Genomic DNA, 19,894 nt, shown 5'->3' with positions numbered 1-19,894 from the left:
TACTGAAAATATCGGCTTTCCATTCGTCGCCTTTTTACGACAGTTTGCGTTTCGTCAACTGGTGCGGTGTGGGCTGTGCTGCCGGTGTGAGTTTTGCGTGCTGTGTATCTCTCTGTGTGCCAAGGATTAAAATGACGAAAGGCGAAGAAAATGTTCCTCTCGGGTACGTAGTGTCCATGTTCTCTCATTCTGCCTCATTTTTGAGGTGAAATATCGGTAAGCATTCGCGTGCCTGCTTAGAGAGTTCGGTGAACTCGCACGTGTGAGCCGTGATCGCCGATCTGTGCTCTTGTATTGTAATCATAGCGACGGTTTTAATTTACTTAAACGAAAAAGCGCTTGTTGAGTCACTATTTTGTTATTTCCCGCCCTCGCATGTCTTACGATAAGTAGCACGGGGTGTTCTCCACGTCCGCTAAAGCGCGTTATCGAAGTGCTGACGGAACGCACCTCGTCAATTTCAGGCCCGATGGCCAACCACTGTCGAAGAAGGCGCTGAAGAAGCAAGCCAAAGAGCAAGAAAAGGCTGCCAAAAAGTCGGCGAAGCAGGCGACAGAAAACGTTAGTGTGTTGCGTGGTCACTCGCCAGTAATGTATTACTTGTGCTAGCCGGTTCACTTGTTGAAGCGTCAGTCTCTGGGTGCGAAACATCGATGTATCGTTTCCCTTGCATCCCTTACGCAGGCAAACAAGCAGGCCGGAGACGCCGAAGATGACTACTCAGAGGGTCGTTACGGCAAGCTGCCAATGCTTCAGTCCACTGAGAAGACAACACGGCAGCTGTCACGAGTTAAAGACCTGGCGCCTCCTTTGTCGGGGCAGCACGTGTGGGTACGAGGGAGGCTCCATACGAGCAGATCTAAAGGTGAGACACATGCATTGGGGTCATTCCAGGTACGAACAAGAGGGCCTTGTCACCATCTCTCATTTTGATGAAATTTAATTGATGCTCAGGTTTCGCACTCAGAACAATGATCATGAAGTTAGATTCATTAAGAACATTGTTTGCCTAAAATAATATATAAATTTCTTTCACCGAAATCACTTTTCCGCCAGTTTCGCAATTTCTGAACTTTGAGTGCACATAGCGAAAAAAAATGGTACACCCCTTGGTCACAGTATTTTTTCCCAACAAGAACAAGCGAAATTCATCCTTTTGAGTATTTCATTCCACTTTGCTGTGGAAGGAATTTTGAGGGAAAGAAGAAATCAAGATGGTAAACAGCCTACTACACCTGTAATTTAAGAATGTATTGCTGGAGACCAGTTAAACTGAGGATAATAAAACTCAGTAGATATTGCCTGTGGTATTTGCACTTTCTCTTGAGATATTTTTCTTGGCTTTGCCACGCAGTTTAAAATTGTGCACCATGTGTGTGGTTTACGAAGAACACCAAAGTTTGAAAATCATTGTTACGAAAAGGCCTGATCTTCTTGAAGACCTCTATGGTTAAAGTCAAGGACGTTGTCTACCAGTCTGTGTAAAAAAACATTGTGTTATTTGAGTTCCTAACACTTTGCAATGTGCCCAATGTGACAAACTCGGCCTAGCGGCCACGCCATTGATCTTGTGCTACAGATCGGATGCAGACATAATCACAATGAAGCTGATGAAATGAACAAATGTGCCGCCCGGGTTTTATGGGGCAGCAAGCTTTGTCTTTGAATCCGCTGCTTAGTGAAGTCGAGCAAACAAACTGTGGTGGTGGCAGATTGTAGGCGCTCACATTACATCAGTGCCACTTCGATTGGGCATGGCAACACCCTTCAGAAGGCGAATCCAATAACGAATGCATCACTGTGAAAAGTGAAAGCCATTAATTCGCAACAAAGTCCATATCATGCAATAAAAACTCTGCCAGTAATCTTGCAGTGAGCGCCTCCAGTACAAAGACGTACTTCAAACGTCTCTGTTGTCACAGCAGTATTGTTGCTTTAATAAGCGTGTTGGTTATTGATAAAGTAATGCTCGAGTACTATTTTTCTTTACTGGCCTGTGAATGTTTCAGATGACGCTTTGATGTCAGTTTTCAAACTATTTTCGTGCATTTTGCCATCTTTGACAGGCAAGCAGTGCTTTTTCGTGCTGCGGCAACAACAGTACACCGTCCAATGCCTCGTGGCTGTATCAGAAAAAGTGAGCAAAGCCATGGTCAAGTTCTGTGCTGTGTAAGTGGATATTTCATTTGCATTAATTCTGATAAATTCCTGCCTGTTATATGATATTTTTTTACGGATATTAGTCTAACAGGGTTGGTTCTCACATTAATGTATAAATACAAAAGTTATCACGGTCTTCATATTGCTTCTTTTCGTCATACCTTATGAGAAAAATCTTGTAGTCATATTATATGCCAGGCAGTTGCCTTTTTTCCCCTCATTTCGCAGCATCATAACTGTTTACCACATTATATCTGAGCACACATTCTTTTGTTTTTATACTTACCATTGCATAGTTTTATACTTACAACAGCATAGCTACCTAGACTATGTACATAATAATGTGTTGATATTGCATATTTACCTCACATTACTTATTACTGCATTCACTATGTCTTTATCTTTGTGTTCCCACCTGCTACAGTCCCATTGGTTTTACTTTGGTACTAAACTTGATCAGAGAATCATTTTTTTAGTGTGGCAGTGTGTTCTTAGGCTCGTTATACGTTTCATAGTTGCAGCTGCTTTTTCCTTGTAGAGTCAACAAAGAGTCAATTGTGGATGTACACGGACGTGTACAAACATCCCCGCAGAAGGTTGAAGGCTGCACACAACAGGAAGTTGAGCTCCATATTGAAGAGGTGAGGCTAGGAATGTGAAGCTGTTCGAGATTTTGAACAGTGCGAGAAGCATGCATAAACTTCTACACGCTTTCAACAGTGAGTAATAAAATGGGCTTGTGCCGGTTATAAACTGCGAAGCCAGACTGCACATACTAGCTGTAGCAGCCATTTAAGCAGTGGCATAGATATGTGAATCAGCTGCCTTACAGCGTGCGCCTATGTGTCGATTTTACATCAAACGCAACGTGTCCCTTTGGAACGTGTGATGCTAGTGCATGTGATTATGTCATTTTTAACATTGCACCTGGGCAACTTAACGACACATTTGTTTACAATGGCAGGACTCAATCTGGAAGAGCTGCAGTTGTGATTCTGAAGACTAGAGCTACTGACCATTACGTCTCTCAAAGCAGTCGTGGCACTTGGCGGTACGGGTAGTGGGGCCCCCTGACAGCTATAATAAATTGTTGCCCGCAGCCTGGTTTGTTCTTGATCATAAATGCAAACTTGCGCCTCAATTTTAACAAGATGCAAATTTAAGATAACATGATCACACATGATCATGCTTTCGTTTTAGGTGAAATGTGCCATCTTGTGTACGTAATTGTGTTTTGGTAAAACTATGCAATACTAATTTGCATCCATGATGAACATCTAGTTATGTAATGGCACATCTATTACTGAAACATTGTTTGCCTTTGCCTCAACATCGGTTTCACAACCAGAGGAATTGTGCTACTGTAAATGACCCATGCAATGGCAGCAGGTACTCTGTTGCCCAGTGGCTAAGAATTCAACATAGTATTTGTTCCACTCATATCGTTAAGAAGTGAATAAATTGCGTTGCTATCACGCTTACTTGATTCCATGCTCATCTTCTTTTTCATATTTCAGTTTTTCGTCGTCAGTTCTGCTGAACCACGCCTACCACTACAGGTAGAGGATGCCGCAAGGCCTGACACTGAGGAGGCAAGCAAAAGCTTTCCTTTTTGCTCAGTTTCTGAGCAGAATTGCAGTTCACTAGTAACAGCAATAGCACCCACAGCACTGGACATTCACAGCAATTACTACAGTAGAACCCCGCTGTTACGTTCCTCACTGCTGCGTTTTCCCGGCTGTTACGTCGTTTTCCGCCGGTCCCGGCATAGCTCCCATAGGATACAATGTATTGGGAACCCCGCTGTTACGTCGTAACTGTCGGACCGTTCCCGTATGATACGTCGCGAAGTGCGCCCGGAGCCGACCGAGTGACTACCAAAGAGAGCGGCCATGGTGCATTTTCACGCAGCTTGGCCTCGTTTGACCGTAATATTAGCCGCATGAGAGGCGCAAGCAAGAGAATCTTTCAATTGATGCAAACAAAAGCATGGCCTTCGAGATTCAAATTGCAAAGATGGCGTCTATGACGTAACTGCTCGCGAAAGCAAGGCCTTCGAGATTGGCATTTACTATTGACAAAAGCATAGCCTCTGAGATTTGCATTGCACAAACATGGCGTGTATGACGTAATTGCTTGCGAAAGCAAGGCCTTCGAGATTGGCATTCACTTCTGCCATCGCGTTGGCGTAGACTCATCATCATCGTTATTTGTCGGAGAACAGGAGGAGTTCGAGCTGGTTGGAGCTCGCATGGTCGTGCGTGCGGTTCGCGGTCGGACTCGCCGCGCCGGTCGTGATTGCGTGTGCTTAGTTCTTTCATGCCTACAGCTGTTGGTGTTAAAAAAATCACATACGTTGATTACATTTCTGTGGATAAGGCCGTCCTAAGCTCCGCGTTTCTATCCATCGACTAGATCGCGGCTGAGCGCGCCAATTTTCGTGCTGCTCGTAAGAATTGAAATAAAATTCTGTACCACTAAATATTTTGCCGTTTTTCCTGTTTTTCGGCTCTTACGTTTATTTCCTACGGTCCCTTCAAAAACGTATCAGCGGGGTTCTACTGTATTGCATTGAATTTTCTGGTATGCAAAGTCTGTCCAGATGCAGTAATGTTGCTATGTACCATTCAGAATGAAGACGCTAGTTGTAATAATGAAGAACACTAACAATATGAGCGTGAATTAGCTGTTGCATAGTGATCAAAGTCGGTGAATATATGTAGGGATAGCCTTACATCTGTGTCTCTACATAATATGTAGGCTTATTGGTCTTTTGTGACTACTTACTGTAATTTGCATTCTAATGCTCGCTTTTGAGAGCCTTGCAGTCTTGTACTACCGTAAAACGCCAAGCAAGCGCCCCCCCTACGGTGAGGGATAATCGACCAGATTTGGAGGGGGGGCGCTTGCTCGGTCGCGGACCGAAATTCAAGATGGCGGCGGGAGAGCCGCTAAAAATAAAAAATTCCCAACTATGTTTCTAATGAAATGCTTTATTTATTTACTGCTTTTATTCCCCTTGGTCACTGTCAAACCATTGAAGCAGTGACCGGTTTGACCAATATACGACTGGCCACATGACAACGGAATTTCATAAAAAACTTTAGTTACGCATTCAGTGTACTACTAATTCTTGTAGTTCTTTTTACACAAGCGATGCTCGTCTTGAAAAAAAAACGTGTCCGCAGGGAAGGAGGGGGGGGCGCTTGCGCAGTCATTGGTGCTTATTTCAGATCTCCCGAAAAAGGGAGGGGGCCGCTTGCTCGGTATTTTACGGTATGTACACGGAAAATGCACTTTTTGCGAAAGTGCAGTCATTTGTTATGCTCTTTTTCCAGTTACCTTTGACTAGATAAAGAATTGGGAATGCTCTTCTTTACTTCTAAGAATCTCCCTCATCCTCATTTATTAGGATAGTAGTTCAGCAGTTCCACATAGATTATTGTATGCTTACGTTTGAAAACAGAAGCTCTTTTTGAACTCTCTCACTTAGAAATTCTCGTATCATAGTATGCTTTTCACCATTTTAGGCTTGCACTCCAGCTTACTTATACCAATGTGCCTTATTAAGCCCTGTCACGCTTTTTAGGACCCTGAAGGCCTAAACATCAGAGTGAACCAGGACACACGATTGGACAATCGTGTCCTTGACTTGAGAACCCCGGCCAACCAGGCAATATACAGGCTTCAGGCGGGAGTCTGTGCCCTGTTCAGAGAGTCCCTGGCCAGCCGCGGCTTTGTGGAGATACACACCCCGAAGATTATCTCAGGTAAGCAGCTGGTTTCCCTGTTCATCGTGTGGTCCATTAGAGAATCTCGACTGCAAACACCCAAGCAACAGGTATACCCAAGGTGCTCTGTCCTTCTATTTGAAATGGACACTCACCATCTCCTGTGGCCTTTTTCCAAATATAATGTCTACGAAAGACAAACTTTTTGGATGTGCTGGGCATGTACGGAGCAGCCGACAGATTACAAGCGTTCAGTTATGAATAGTAAGTTTTATAGCAACTCACGCAGCTTCTTCACGGAAGAGGACTATAAACGCATGCTCTATGGTGAAAACCATGCACTTAAAAAGAAAAAGTGTAGATAAACAACATGCTTACTAGAAGACTTACACATCTGGCAGGGAAGTGTCGGAGATGAAGGTGACAAAAAGAAGTGTATGATCTCAATAACTGTGCAGTGATGAAAGCGTATCCTATAAATCATCATTTAAAAAAGGACACTGAAGTCTAACATGTCAAGCTGAAGTGGTAGACTATGTCGAAAGTATGATTTTTAATGAGGCTTTCACAATCAAGATAGCTGAGTTGACATTTATAGGAACTGGACTTGCACTGCCACTGCTGTGGGAATATGATACCATGCTGCAGTTTACATCAGATATCTCACTTCAAGACTGATGAACAGTAGAGCTGTGCGAATAGCAAAATTTTGGGTGCGAAGCGAATTCGAATATTGAAGTGCGAGTGCGAATCGAATAGAATATTTTTCTAATATTTCTCAAATAATTCTAGAATATTTTTTGAATACTTCGAAGCAAAATTGCAGAAAAAAAATGTTAGAGAGGATTCCTAAGCATATTCTTAGGAGATAGCAACATGAAAGTGTTTCTTTTCGCTAGGTTGATGAAGCACTGGCGGGGTGGTGTTTCATAGTTGTCTTATCAAGAATGAGGCAATGTAGAAGCCGAATTCTGTTTATGTACATGATTTGGTGCAACCAAAGTGTTGCCGACAACACTTTACACGTGATAGGCAAAGATGCCATTTCCTCAGCCTCTCCTCCTCCTCCTCTTTCAACTTCTGTGGAAGCCCAACTGATGGGGCAGACACAAGGGTGTGCTCCCTTCAAGTCCGGAGTTCCAAATCTGCCTCGTAGACGTCGATATATAGAACATATGAAATTTTGCATGCTAAAAAGCTTTGGCGTCTGACTTTTCGGACATCTTGCCCGAATTTCGGGCAAGATGTCCGAAACAGCTTTCATTGAGCCCCCAACTCTGCCACATCTTTCATCTCCATGTTGGAACCAGCATTTTTTGAGTTATTACATTCACGACCGTAGCGGAGCTTGAAAGGCAGCTTTGCCGCAATACGGGGGTGTGATGAGGTGAAGCATATTGAAAATCTAGGGACCACTTCCAATCGGACGTTGACAAAGTTCGACCGTAACGCAGCTTGAAAGGCAGCTTTGCCGCAATGCCCGAATTTCGGGCAAGATGTCCGAAACAGCTTTCATTGAGCCCCCAACTCTGCCACATCTTTCATCTCCATGTTGGAACCAGCATTTTCTTGAGTTATTACATTCACGACCTTAGCGGAGCTTGAAAGGCAGCTTTGCCGCAATACGGGGGTGTGATGAGGTGAAGCATATTGAAAATCTAGGGACCACTTTCAATCGGACGTTGACAAAGTTCGACCGTAACGCAGCTTGAAAGGCAGCTTTGCCGCAATGCCGGTGTGTGATGAGGTGAAGCATATTGAAAATCTTGGGAGCACTTCCAATCGGACGTTGATTGTGTCTTAGCAAAGTTCGACCGTAACGGGGCATGAAAGGCAGCTTTGCCGCAATACAGGGGTGTGATGAGGTGAAGGATATTAAAAATATAGGGACCACGTCCAATCGGTCGTTGACTGCCTTTTGGCAAAGTTCGACCATAACGGAGATTGAAAGGCAGCTTTGCCGCAATACTGCGGTGTGATGAGGTGAAGCATATTGAAAATCTGAAGTCACTTTCAATCGGTCGTTAACTGTATTTGTTTTTGGGAAGTTCGAATAGTACGAATAGTAAAATTCCAGTGCGAATCAAATCGAATAGCAAACACTGTTCGAAAAATATTCGAAATTTCGAATATTCGCTCACCCCTAATGAACAGTAGTAACCTAGGTATATCTATATATATATTACATTATGTCTCAGCATGAAAGAATGTGCACTTCAGCCAGTTTTATAGGACTTTCCTGCAGGACTTACTAAATGCCCTTACCCTTCTTGTTGGCACTGTTGTGGGAGTGGTGTGACCTCCCTGCACAACCCTCCGTCTCTCTGTGTAGAGAAATTTCAGTATATCTGACGAGACATTACCTCCAAGATCCTGACACAGCACTGAAGTTCTGCACTGCACAAAGGTCTTGGAGGTCGTGTTGCTCACTACATGACAGTTTGGTAAATAAGGGGATCTGTTGTGTTGGTAAATCAGGCAAATCTAAATCTCCGATATCTGAAAATTGAGTGTCCGAAAGTTGTTGGAAAATGATGGGAAGCCATGTTTCCCACACCAGTGTGTAATCTGCATGGCCAGCGCTCACTCTGCTTGCAGAGTGCTGCGTTTGCCTAGATTGCTACTCTCGACGCATGAGTGCATGGTGAACAGTGAACACTAAACACAGCGTCTTTCCTTAGCATGCTCAAGGCATAACATTGGCAGGTTAGGCCTCCCTTCGGTCACTGCTAAATGTTTGAGGGTAGCTGAAGGCCTAGTTCTGAAAGACATCTCATTGCTCAACTGTACATTGCAGCTGCCAGTGAAGGAGGTGCCAATGTCTTTGAAGTGTCATACTTCAAGGGGAGTGCTTACCTGGCACAGTCTCCACAGCTGTACAAGCAAATGGCTATTGCAGCTGATTTTGACAAGGTCTACACCGTTGGAGCAGGTGAGGTGAAACAAGCTTGAACTAATGATCTCAGTCTCACAGCTCCACAAAGGTCTTTTTTTTTCTTTTTCTTTCGTTCATTGAACTTCTTACTGTAAGAGTGAACTCCAGGAAGAGCTCCCAATCTTTTAAAATACTCTGGGTCTTTTGAAACTGCTGCTTATCTACAAGATGTAAAATCTTTTGTTTGTTGTTTTCTTTTGTTATTGACTGTTTACACTGCAGGGCACAAACCAAATCTTTGTAGTCAGGAACTGCGACAGAATTACAAATAATGTTACAGTGCACTCCAACAAAGTTACAGCGTAATTTATGGTCTGTCCCAAGAAAATAAAAGCAAGTGGTACAGGGCAGCCAAGAATGAAACAGAACACAAACATTTTTCAGATAATGATTACTGTGGAAGTGTCGTTTCAAATTTCGCATCATCTTGATCTCTTGTAAAAGAAATTGCCCTGCCTCGTTTTCTCACTTACAATGTTGAAGCAAGGATATTTGATGGCGGTAATGCCACCTATCACATTGGCTACATTAGCACTTGCAATAGCTTCTACATTGACACTAGCATGGGATGCTAGACTGTTCGGTTAAGTGGCTTAGCTTTCGTCTATAATGTCTGAAATTGTTTGAAGGATGATTAAGAGTGGGTGCAAATGCAGCTTTAGTTTTTGTACACAATTGATCTTGTAAGTTTTGACAGTCTACTTGGAGTATCAACGTGGTTGGCCGAGTTCTTTTTTTTTCTACTCTTGATTCATTCCAGTGTTTAGAGCGGAAGATTCTAACACCCACCGCCATCTCTGCGAGTTTGTGGGCTTGGATTTGGAGATGGCCTTCAACTATCACTACCACGAAGTGCTGGACGTCATAGGGCAAATGTTTGTCGACATCTTCAAGGGTCTTCGCGATAGGTGTGTGCTCTTGTTCTATGTTGCTACAGTGTAAGGACTCTTAAAGTAAGCTAGTAAAGCAGCGCAGCCACAGACTGTGCTGCAAGCAATCTTATTGTATGGTGTTGCCAAAGCTAGGAAGTACAGTACAGTCCATTATTAAAGGGACCACCTGAATAGTAATAAAGTCAGTGTAATAGAGCCATTTCTCTTTCTTTTTTAAAGGGACACTAAAGGCAAATAACAATTTATGTCAGAGTGAAAGCCCAATGTATGACAACTTCTAAAATGGCAATATTATCAACAGCAGTGCCCTACTTACCGAGAAATTAAGCGAAATGTATCACATGATGAGCGCCACGAGTGGGATATTTTCGAAGTGATCCCGATGACGTATGGAAGTCGGCCTACAATAAATCACTAGTAATCAAACTAGCAGCAGTAAAAAAAGAACATCCGAGCATCAAAAGACGTAATAAAATGCTGTTTGTTCGTTTCCGCTTGATTCATGGAAAACAAAACCTCCGTGGCGTTGCCATGGGGAACGGCGCGCGTGGTTCAAAGGTTCCGTTTTCGCCGAACTGCGCCTCGCCCGTCTCAGTGGTAGTTTCGGGATCGCGTACTGCCGTGCGTGTTTTGCGCGTTCGTGAAAGTCGCTCTGACAGAAAGTTCGACAAAATGCCGCATGCGTGTGATATTGCCGGATGCCCAAATGGTGGACAACGCCAGTGCTGCAGCAAGGAAACCGGTGTGTCTTTTCACTGGGTGCCGCGGAATGAACCCTTACGCTCGAAGTGGCTTAGTGTCATGCCATTGCGCCAGTGTGCTAAACAGTCAAAACCTCTGCGTGTGTGCTCGCTGCACTTTCGTTCTGAGAATTACGAGACCAACCGCAACTTGGTGAAGGCTTTGAATGTGCCCATCCGAGCAAGTCTTTGCCGCAGCGCCGTTGTTGCTACTGTGGGTCCCGCTACTTCCGCTAGGCTGCTACTAGTGTCGGCGGCCGCGCAGTAAAAGCGGGCAACGTTGGGCACGGCAGCAGTGACGTATGAAAGTCGTATTTTCAGGCGGGAGATTTGAAGCGCGCTAACGCGATGCGGACCACTAAAACGTGATTTTATTTCAAAATAAGCACTTCCTTGGCACAAAAGCAGCACTACGAGGTTTCTGGACCGCTATTTCAACAATCAACGTCGACTTAATATTTGCCTTTAGTGTCCCTTTAACACGAAAGTGTTTTATGCCGGGGCCCACCACAGCTCCACTGACGTATTTCCGTCACGGAAATGACGTTGCAAAGTATAAAGACTAACAGTGGGCAAAGGAAAAAACCAGAAGAAAAAGTTCCGTCACCGGGAATCGAACTTACGACCCCTCACTCCGCAGCGCGAAACGATTCGGCCACGGACGGTACGTTCTTCACAATGCTAACGGCGAGTATATACACCATTTGCCTGTGGCGGTACTCAGAGATTGTCGTTACAGCGTGTTTTCGTTATGACTAACGAGATGGCGCGAAGGGCTCGAAGAGCGTAGAAAAGCGCGCTTGAAAGGTCGCGACGAGCGCCCGCATCTACAGGGTGTGGTCGCTCGTGCGTGCGCTTATCTCATGATCGCGGTGTTTTGTACGTCTTGCGTTGAGAGCACGAAGGTCACTTGGCTCACTGCAGCGGCCACTTTTGCGAAAGGAGTGCGGTGCTCACGCATAAATAAGTTACAAATGTGACAGTTAGTTCGCTCTCACCCTGTGTATGTTCGTTCTGTGCGTCCTTTCTGCTTGAGCAGCACGTTGCAAGTTTCGAGCTGCTTGCCATTCTTCGCGTTACATTACAATTTGTTGCTGTAGCATTCATTCCTTCACCCTTGGGGCGAAAGAATGCACAACAAACGCTCAACTACGTCTGTGAAGACACGTTTCACTTTCATGTTAAAGCAATTCCTATGACAAAGGGATCAGCCATGTCTTTTGTCAGAAACGACTGACTGGTGGTGATGTTGGTAGTGTAACTGGACTTGTATATTATCTATGCAAAAAAGATTTGTCTGCAGGCCTTCCTGCTGCTTCACTCACAGCGAGTGGCAGAATGATAACTGCATGTTCTGCTTTGCAGCCTAACTGAACTCAGAAGGGCTCCAGCTTCACAGACAACAGCCTAGCTTGACTTCAAAGAATGTCTGCCAGCATTCTGCCATATTAAATGCCAACACGTGTGTATTCGCCCAGAAAGTAGCACGCTTTCTAATTTCAGGTTTGCCGACGAGATTGCAGCCGTTAACCGGCAGTTTCCAGCTCCTCCATTCAAGTTTCTGGAACCTAGGTGAGTGTTTTACTCCACCTACACTAAACAAAAAGTCAGCTTGGTATTCAAATGAGTGTTTGTCCTACATCAAGTGCGGCTATAAAGAGTTGTCATATTACGATAAACATAGCATTTCTCTTTATAACCACTGAAAAAGGAGTTGTATTATGGTGTTACTGTCTCTCATAATCTTTAGGTGACATAGCTTCCTCAAATTTCAGATCCATAAGGTTATGACTCCCTTCCACTTTGATGTATCTAGATTGGTGATAAATTTAACAAGTGCTTTGAAAAAATTGTATTATGGTGTTACTGTCTCATAATTATTGCCTTATCTGGATGCCAGTATTTATAAAGCTTTAGGTGGCATAGCTTCCTCAAACTTTAAATCCATAGGTTATGACTCCCTTCCACTTTAATGTATCTAGATTGGCGATAAATTTAAGAAGTGCTTTTTTTTTCCCAACAAAAGTGATACATGTTGCTTGACAGCCGAAATAAGAACTGCGACACCTATTGCAACATATCTTGTAGAGCACAGCCCAGGCCCGTAGCCAGGAATTTTTTTTGAGGGGGGGCACTTGCTGAAAACCTGGACTATTTGAGAAAAACACCTATTTTTACTATTTATAAATTCCCCAAAATTTCAGGAGGAGGCCGGGCCCCTATGGCCCCCCCCCCTCCCCCTCTGGCTACGGGCCTGGCACAGCCTGAATATTGCAACTGGTGTGACTTGTTTTGCTTTCTGTTCCAAGCTTGCAACTTATAACAGCTCCTTGTGTAGACTTAAAAAAGATTAGTAATTGCACTGCACTCATTAGCATTTTGCTTTGTCCTGCCATTTTGTAGTATACAGTAAAGGCTCATAATTTGGCTTTCGCGCGACTGGAAAAACTGTCCGAATTAACCGAGTGCCGAATTATCGAATGTATCAAGAAAACAATAAATAAATGTCCATTACATCAATGCACTTTCATTTTCTTGATCAAAACCTAAATCCACTACTTATTTTGCATGAGAGCAGTGTAAAATCCGCAATTTTAGTCATTTGTGACTTTGTTCACAATATAAATATGGCTCAAGACACCGTGTCTCAATCGGAAGCATGCTCCAGATCCAAAGTCATACCTTATTACGTACTAACAATGCGATAGTGGATGGCGACCACGGCTTTCCGAAAGTGCACGGCCGTTTTGGCTTTTCGAGAACACCGTTTCCATTCCTTTGCGTCGCACATTTACAGCGCTCGGCGCACTCCGAGGATTATCCAAATTAACTGGGTTGCGGCCAAATGTGACCGAATTAATGAGCATTTGATGCCATTAAACAATGCTGGCCGGGACCAGAGAGCACGTCCGAATAATCAGATTTTCTAATTAACGAGCTTTTACTGTACTAAGAAACTATCTTAAAAACAACTACTTTATGCTAAGTGCATTTTCGTTAATTCTTCTAACCCCAAAGCCTGAGGCTGGAATTTCCTGAGGCTGTTGCTATGCTTCGTGAAGCTGGAGTTGAAATGGACGATGAAGACGACTTGAGCACTCCGAATGAGAAGCTTCTGGGACGGCTGGTCAAGGCAAAGGTGGGTTCTGCTTATTGATGTGCTGTAGGCGTCCATCTCTTCATGACTTGCTTTTGAAAGCAAGTCATGAGGCTACTAGCACTATTGTGCTAGTAGTTTCTCATCTTAGAAATTGAGCAGCGTTCACAAAAATGGGGACTAAAAACGGGAACAAACAGAACATAAAAACGGGAACAAACAGGACATGTGAAGTCTGTATAAGATGCTATTTTGCCATTGTGCTTTTGATAGTCTTGACGAATACATACATGTTTTTTCCGTTCAAATAAAAATTTCAGTTGTGAGTCGGCATTAATTAGTCTTGTTCGTTCCTGTTCTTTAGTCCCCATTTATGTGAGTGCTGCATAATTTACCGGATGAAGATGTACCAACTACCTCTGTTTGTAAGTTTTCTGTTTGTAAGTTTTTCTCCTGCTGCTGGAAATGTAGGTTCAATTACTGTCAAACAAGAACAAGGGGCACAGGAGAGAAACACAGAGCAACAGAACATATGCCATCTCCTCTCCTCATGTTCCTATCTGCTGTCACTTTGTGCCACCTGTGACATGAAATAACAACTGGCTGAAATAAATTTTTACTTGTTGAATTACTGACTGCAGTGGTTGCACTATAAGAGGTGTGCCACTCATATAGTAGTAGTACTCATATTCTCAAGCGATCCTCAACTCGAACCTCTTCCTTCACTTCACAATGCGAGCCCTCGACTGAAAAAGACACTACACTTCTCCAGTATTGCCACGGTGCGCCAATGAACCACAGTTACTGATCACTTCTGTCAAGGGGCAGCACTGCGATCAGTTTTCTCAAGTCAAGGCAAAGTGTTTAGTGGAGCAATGTAACAAAATGCAGGGTTCACGCTTAGCTGCATTCTTCTTACTACAGTGTCTATTCCAGCTCATCTGTAGTTTAGGTTAACAAAAAGCCACAATTTAATTTGATTAGCTGGCTTTTTGCAGAAAGCTGTGGCTCTGCATCAGAGCCTCACCTACAGAGGGTCAATCGGTATCAAGATGAGTTCCTAATTTGTTGACCTGTTGGTGGGCCCTCAACATATTCAACTTCAAAGACCACAGTATTGAATCCTGAAACTCGTAAAGCACGGGGATGATGTCTTGATGCTAATGTTGTGCAGAGATAGGTGCGTCAGTGTTATTGAAAGTTAATTTAAGCAGCCACTATTTATGAAGGAGGCGCTTATGAATTGCATATTAGCTTAGCTCCTCTCAACATGGCACGACATAGCAACCAAGGTTCACCTATGAACATGAAGCAGCTGAACTACTTGGTGCAAATGTCATTACTGCAACTATAGTGAGAAAGATTTGCCCTGTGCATTCCTCTTTGAACACTGTCAGTTAAAAAAACGACAGCTAATTATATAGACTGAAAGAGAGAATACAAACATCCATGCTTACGTGACCCATGTCTAAGGCCATGCTTCTCAAGGAGGCTCGCTCAAGATCTTAGTGCCATTAGTGATTGTGCAATAAAATTCATGCTCATTCTTCTAAGTACTGGCTTGACTGAGTGTTTCATAAAAAATTATTCACATACTATGCACTTTTAAGATCTACAGCAAATAAAATTACGTGTAGGTTTCCCAGCCAGCTTCAACGTCAGCAGTGAAGAGTGACCAGTGTTTCCCAATTCCCTCACTTCTTTTAAACTTGGATTTGTACATTCTTACAGTACGACACTGATTTCTACATCCTGGACAAGTACCCGCTCAAAGTGAGGCCTTTCTACACCATGCCTGACCCTCACGACTCGGTACGTTTCGTTGATTTTACAGCCCTAAACAAATCTTGCGCAGAAAATAATTCCAAAGTCAGGATGGGAGCCGACAGATGGATACGCGGAGTGGGATAGGTTGAACAAACAGGAGAAGGTGCCTCAGACAGGCTGGCCGACGTTTCGATAGGAGGACCTCTCTTTGTCAAAGGTGCCTTGTCATCCTTGGCGTGTTAGTTTTAAGGGGTTAAACTTAAAACTAACACGCCAAGGAGGCACTTTCTCCTGTTCGTTCAACCTATCCCACGCAGAAAATAATTGCAACATTGTGGCAAAAGAACTACAATTACGTAAACACTTGGCTTCTGGTCATAATCACAAGATAAATTTGTATTTTGTATGATTGGTAGCAACCGTGGGGAGTAGTAGGCCCAGTTGTAATCAATATTTACACTCTCATATTATGCATGTTACACCATGAGAAGAGTACAAACCTTTTATGTACATGAAACATTGGAACTTAACTGTAACGACTTGCTATGCATTATGGTATCTTCAGGTTATGCTGATTACACCACAAGCTTCGAATCGGCAGTTGAACTTTATTATTTTAAACTTGGTATTTGGATGGCAATCATTGCTGGCATGGCCTATCCTAACATGTTTCACTCATATTCCAGAAAGTGTCGAACTCCTACGACATGTTCATGCGTGGTGAAGAGATTCTGTCTGGAGCCCAGCGAATTCACGATCCAGATTTTCTAACAGAAAGAGCCAAAGAACATGGAGTCGGTTAGTAGCCACTTTTGCATATTTCCTTGTTCTGCGTATGTTTGAAAGTGTGAAGACTTGCATATTTGTTAGGTAGTTGTATGCAGAAATTAACAGAAGCAGCTATCTGTTGTCTTTGTTGTTTGCATTTTATAAATTGGAGCTCTAGAGCATGACGGAATAATCCATTGGCGCATTGCACTTAATCCATCTTACTCAGCCCCATTTGTTTCGTAATGCCAGCATGATACGAATTGGTGAACGTTTCCTACTGTTGCAGATATCGGCAAGATCAAGGCCTACATAGACTCCTTCCGGTATGGCGCACCTCCACATGCAGGTGGTGGAATAGGTGAGTTGACTGTTCAGCACGCACATTGTTTTTTGTGAAGGAAGCAATTTTTTCCTATTACAGACTAAACCCAACAATGGTTCCTAGTTGCACCTTATACATAAAGTTCAATTAAAACAGCGCTAAACTTGCATGTTCCGATGTTCTTGGTTTGCTTGATATGTGATGCTATTTTCTCATATCAAATGCTTATTCACCAGATCGGCAGCTCTGATATTTGGTGCATTTGATGCATACTAAGTGGACAAGATGCTATCCCACTGTCTTAAAAGTCTCATTTCTTCTAGTGCATGTCGCGAGCCTCAAATGGTGGTGGCACCTTTTTTTTTTTTTAACCGATACCACGGCCTTGAACGTAACATTTGCCTCTTACCTCGCAGGCCTTGAACGAGTTACGATGCTGTACTTGGGCCTGGACAATATCAGGAAAACGTCAATGTTCCCACGTGACCCCAAGAGGCTGACTCCGTAAAGGCGTTGCTCAAGAGGGCCTCTATTAAAGCCCACCTCGCAGTTTTAAGTTACTTTGTGTGTATGCATGAATTACAACTTTTGAAGCAACAATCAAAGTTGCATTGAAGACCAAAGAAGATCGAAATCACTAACACTCCAATTATTTCTTCTTTTATTGAACGGTCCACTGGTTACACTTTTCTGAGTACAGGAAATAATGTCTCCAACAACTAGCCTACAGTTTGATCAGGCCCTCACAGGTGTTTAAGTACTGAGCTACAAACAGTTTAATAACATCTTGAGAGCAGCAATTAACAATGCTTATTGTACTGCAACAAAGCTCAAACATTATTGTATACCTTTCACCTACAGGAGTGTTCTTGCCTTAGACTTGTTATCCCACTAGTGCGGACGAGCAATGCGGCAGACAAGAGCCGTGAACACCATCGCGCAGCAACTATAGTCTTAAAACATGCAACTCCTCTAGGTCTCAAGCAAATTTCAGGTAGTCGCCAACAACTAACTATGCGTGCTGCAATTATGAAAGCATGCAAAATTTCAGGCACAGGCCAGCATCGCGCTGTAATGCAAGCTCAAAGCAGTCGAAAGAGCTTTCGCACACGCGCTAGTCATAACAAAACAAAACATGCAAGTGGAACAAGCAGTGGCAAAGTACTGGTGCCTTCCCAGCCATGTAGGGAAACCTGTTGTAACAACAAATCTACCCGAGCTCATTAGATAATTCCATGGGATAACATGAACATTTTTATTGAATTCCTGTCAACAGTTCCTGACATTACCTTGTGCTGCCTAAAAACATCCCGAACACATCTTTTGCACAAACACCAGTATTCTTGGATTCAGGTCTATGATAGTGCGTGCCCAATGGGTGCTGTTCCAACATGGTAAGTGCACATACAAAATATATGTCTGTCTTGACTATTATCGGAACTACAACAAACAACAGTGCTAGGATAGGAAGATTGAACAGGTTATATGTGTGTTTTCAATACTTGAGGGCCCGTGTTTGCTGGCACATTCAGCGCACAACAGTTGAGTGGAAACGAAACATGCACGTGGAGGCATGCTGGCAAGTTGGTGCTTCGGAATACTAAGTGCAAACAACTCTGGGTTAACAGTCAACTACTCTATAAACTCTGCAACTAGAAACAAGCTCTTGTAACAGCAACGGTTTTTTTTTTTTCTCAGAAATAACACCGGCACCAAGACCGCTTAGGCATGATGTACATACAATAAGCACTGCCACTGCTCACACAGTCGAGATAGTACTGCTAAGTTCAATGACTTGAATAGCACTCAGTGCTACACCACTGGCTGATTAGAAACTTAGTTCACCTACAAAAGCTACAACACATCAGCGAAAAATCTCATAAGGTGCTTTATGAACAACGAATGCATTCAGCACTGCACACTTACAAAACGGATGTACAGGCAGCAATGATATGTTTGGTAAGAAGCGTAGCATAGAAGCAGTGCTAAAAGTATCTTCAGTCCTTATGTGCAGCACCATCTAGTTTTTTTGTTTTTGTTTTTTACACTCCCTCATAAAATTATACATGTGACCTTCTTTGACAAAAGTTAGTAACTGTACATTTCTGTGCACTTAATATACAAAAGGTAAAATTTGATGTCATTGAAGCATATGAGCTAGCCGGCACATATTTTAAAGCGCAGCTTTCTGTGGAAGCTGCGAAGAAAAAAGCACATAAAAGAACATTAGGAAGAAACACACTTATTTTTGCAAACACAATATAAATACATGCATTCCCAGGTCTCGACATAGTCTACTCGCAACTTACAGCTCCTCATTCTTAGCTCGTTTTCAAGCTTATATATAGTACGAGCCAACAAACACATCAGCTGTACAACTAAGTCAAATGAATGCGAGTGCTAAGGGTCTCTACTCTATACAGTGCTGAGAAGCTAGAAGTCACAACGACTGCCATACTCGGTGGCGTAAATCCACAAAAATCGCAAGGGGGGTTGCACATTTTGCGATGGCAGCCATTTTGTTTCTATAAACATACTTTAAATTATATAAAAATTAAAATCATACTTTCGAATATAACTTCAAGGTCTTGACATCGTCTAGTCGCAACTTACAGCTTCTCATTCTTGGATGGTTTACAAGCTTACATAGTACGAGCCAACAAACACATCAGCTGTACAACTAAGTCAAATGAATGCGAGTGCTAAGGGTCTCTACTCTGTACAGTGCTGAGGAGCTAAAAGTCGCAACGACTGCCATACTCGGTGGCGTAAATCCACAAAAATCACAAGGGGGGTCACACATTTTGCGATGACAGCCTTTCGTTTCTATAAATATATCTTAAACTGTATAAAAATTAAAATCATACTTTCAAATAAAATTTCAAGGTCTTGACATCGTTTACTCACATCTTACAGCTTCTCATTCTTGGATGGTTTACAAGCTTACATAGTACGAGCCAACAAACACATCAGCTGTACAACTAAGTCAAATGAATGCGAGTGCTAAGGGTCTACTCTGTACAGTGCTGAGGAGCTAGAAGTCACAACGACTGCCATACCCACAATGACTATAGTTTTGACAAAGCACCTGCTTCATCGGCCCACCGGGTGCTACGGGCAACACAGCTGCTAAGATGCGTCATCCGTGACCTGCCTTGGTCCTGGAAGAACCTTCTTGCTCCCCAGTTTTCTCTTCTTCTCCTTGATCATGTTATCAAACTCCAATCTGAAACACGATGGTTGACGTTCACTATTAGAGCAAGGATGGAATGCAACCTGTCAGTCTGCACGTAGACGGAAGGTAAACCCTAAGAGGAGCAATGACATGCGCTTTCGAAGTGTCATGAACTACGCCACACACTTTGTGCATGTAAATGTATATGTGACCTGGCAAGAAGGAAGTTTGGAGATCACTCATCAGGTACTGTAATTGGATGCTAAGTTTGGTCGTGCAGGGATGGAGCAAGTAGATGTGTCA

The 19,894-nt window shown here is 43.2% G+C and overlaps 2 protein-coding genes across 6 annotated transcripts in view; one reads left to right on the top strand and one right to left on the bottom strand.

Annotated features, from left to right (window-relative positions):
- The first annotated feature begins 11 nt into the window (after positions 1-11).
- Positions 12-16,976, top strand: LOC119394116 (aspartate--tRNA ligase, cytoplasmic). The gene is made up of 15 exons (XM_037661365.2): positions 12-163; positions 465-561; positions 685-865; positions 2,067-2,169; positions 2,699-2,801; positions 3,678-3,752; positions 5,750-5,930; positions 8,689-8,823; positions 9,587-9,734; positions 11,963-12,031; positions 13,478-13,598; positions 15,288-15,368; positions 16,010-16,121; positions 16,381-16,452; positions 16,833-16,976. Exons 1-15 carry the CDS (start codon positions 132-134, stop codon positions 16,922-16,924), a joined length of 1,602 nt encoding a protein of 533 aa, XP_037517293.1. The 5' UTR covers positions 12-131; the 3' UTR covers positions 16,925-16,976.
- Positions 16,977-17,067: 91 nt separating this feature from the next.
- LOC119394114 (uncharacterized) overlaps positions 17,068-19,894 on the bottom strand; it is a 46,932-nt gene continuing 44,105 nt past the window's right edge. For 3 of the 5 annotated variants that reach the window (XM_049415642.1, XM_049415645.1, XM_049415644.1), the window contains exon 21: positions 17,068-19,642. In XM_049415642.1, the coding sequence (XP_049271599.1) occupies positions 19,546-19,642 (97 nt within the window). In that variant the 3' untranslated portion in view covers positions 17,068-19,545. The remainder of the gene's footprint in view (positions 19,643-19,894) is intronic. The other 2 variants (XR_007416071.1, XM_049415643.1) reach the window with 2 other exon arrangements.

This window comes from Rhipicephalus sanguineus, chromosome 5, assembly GCF_013339695.2.
Source record: "Rhipicephalus sanguineus isolate Rsan-2018 chromosome 5, BIME_Rsan_1.4, whole genome shotgun sequence".
Classification (NCBI taxonomy): domain Eukaryota; kingdom Metazoa; phylum Arthropoda; class Arachnida; order Ixodida; family Ixodidae; genus Rhipicephalus; species Rhipicephalus sanguineus.
Note: the sequence above shows the minus strand (reverse complement) of the source record. Positions and strands in the feature narration are given on the sequence as shown.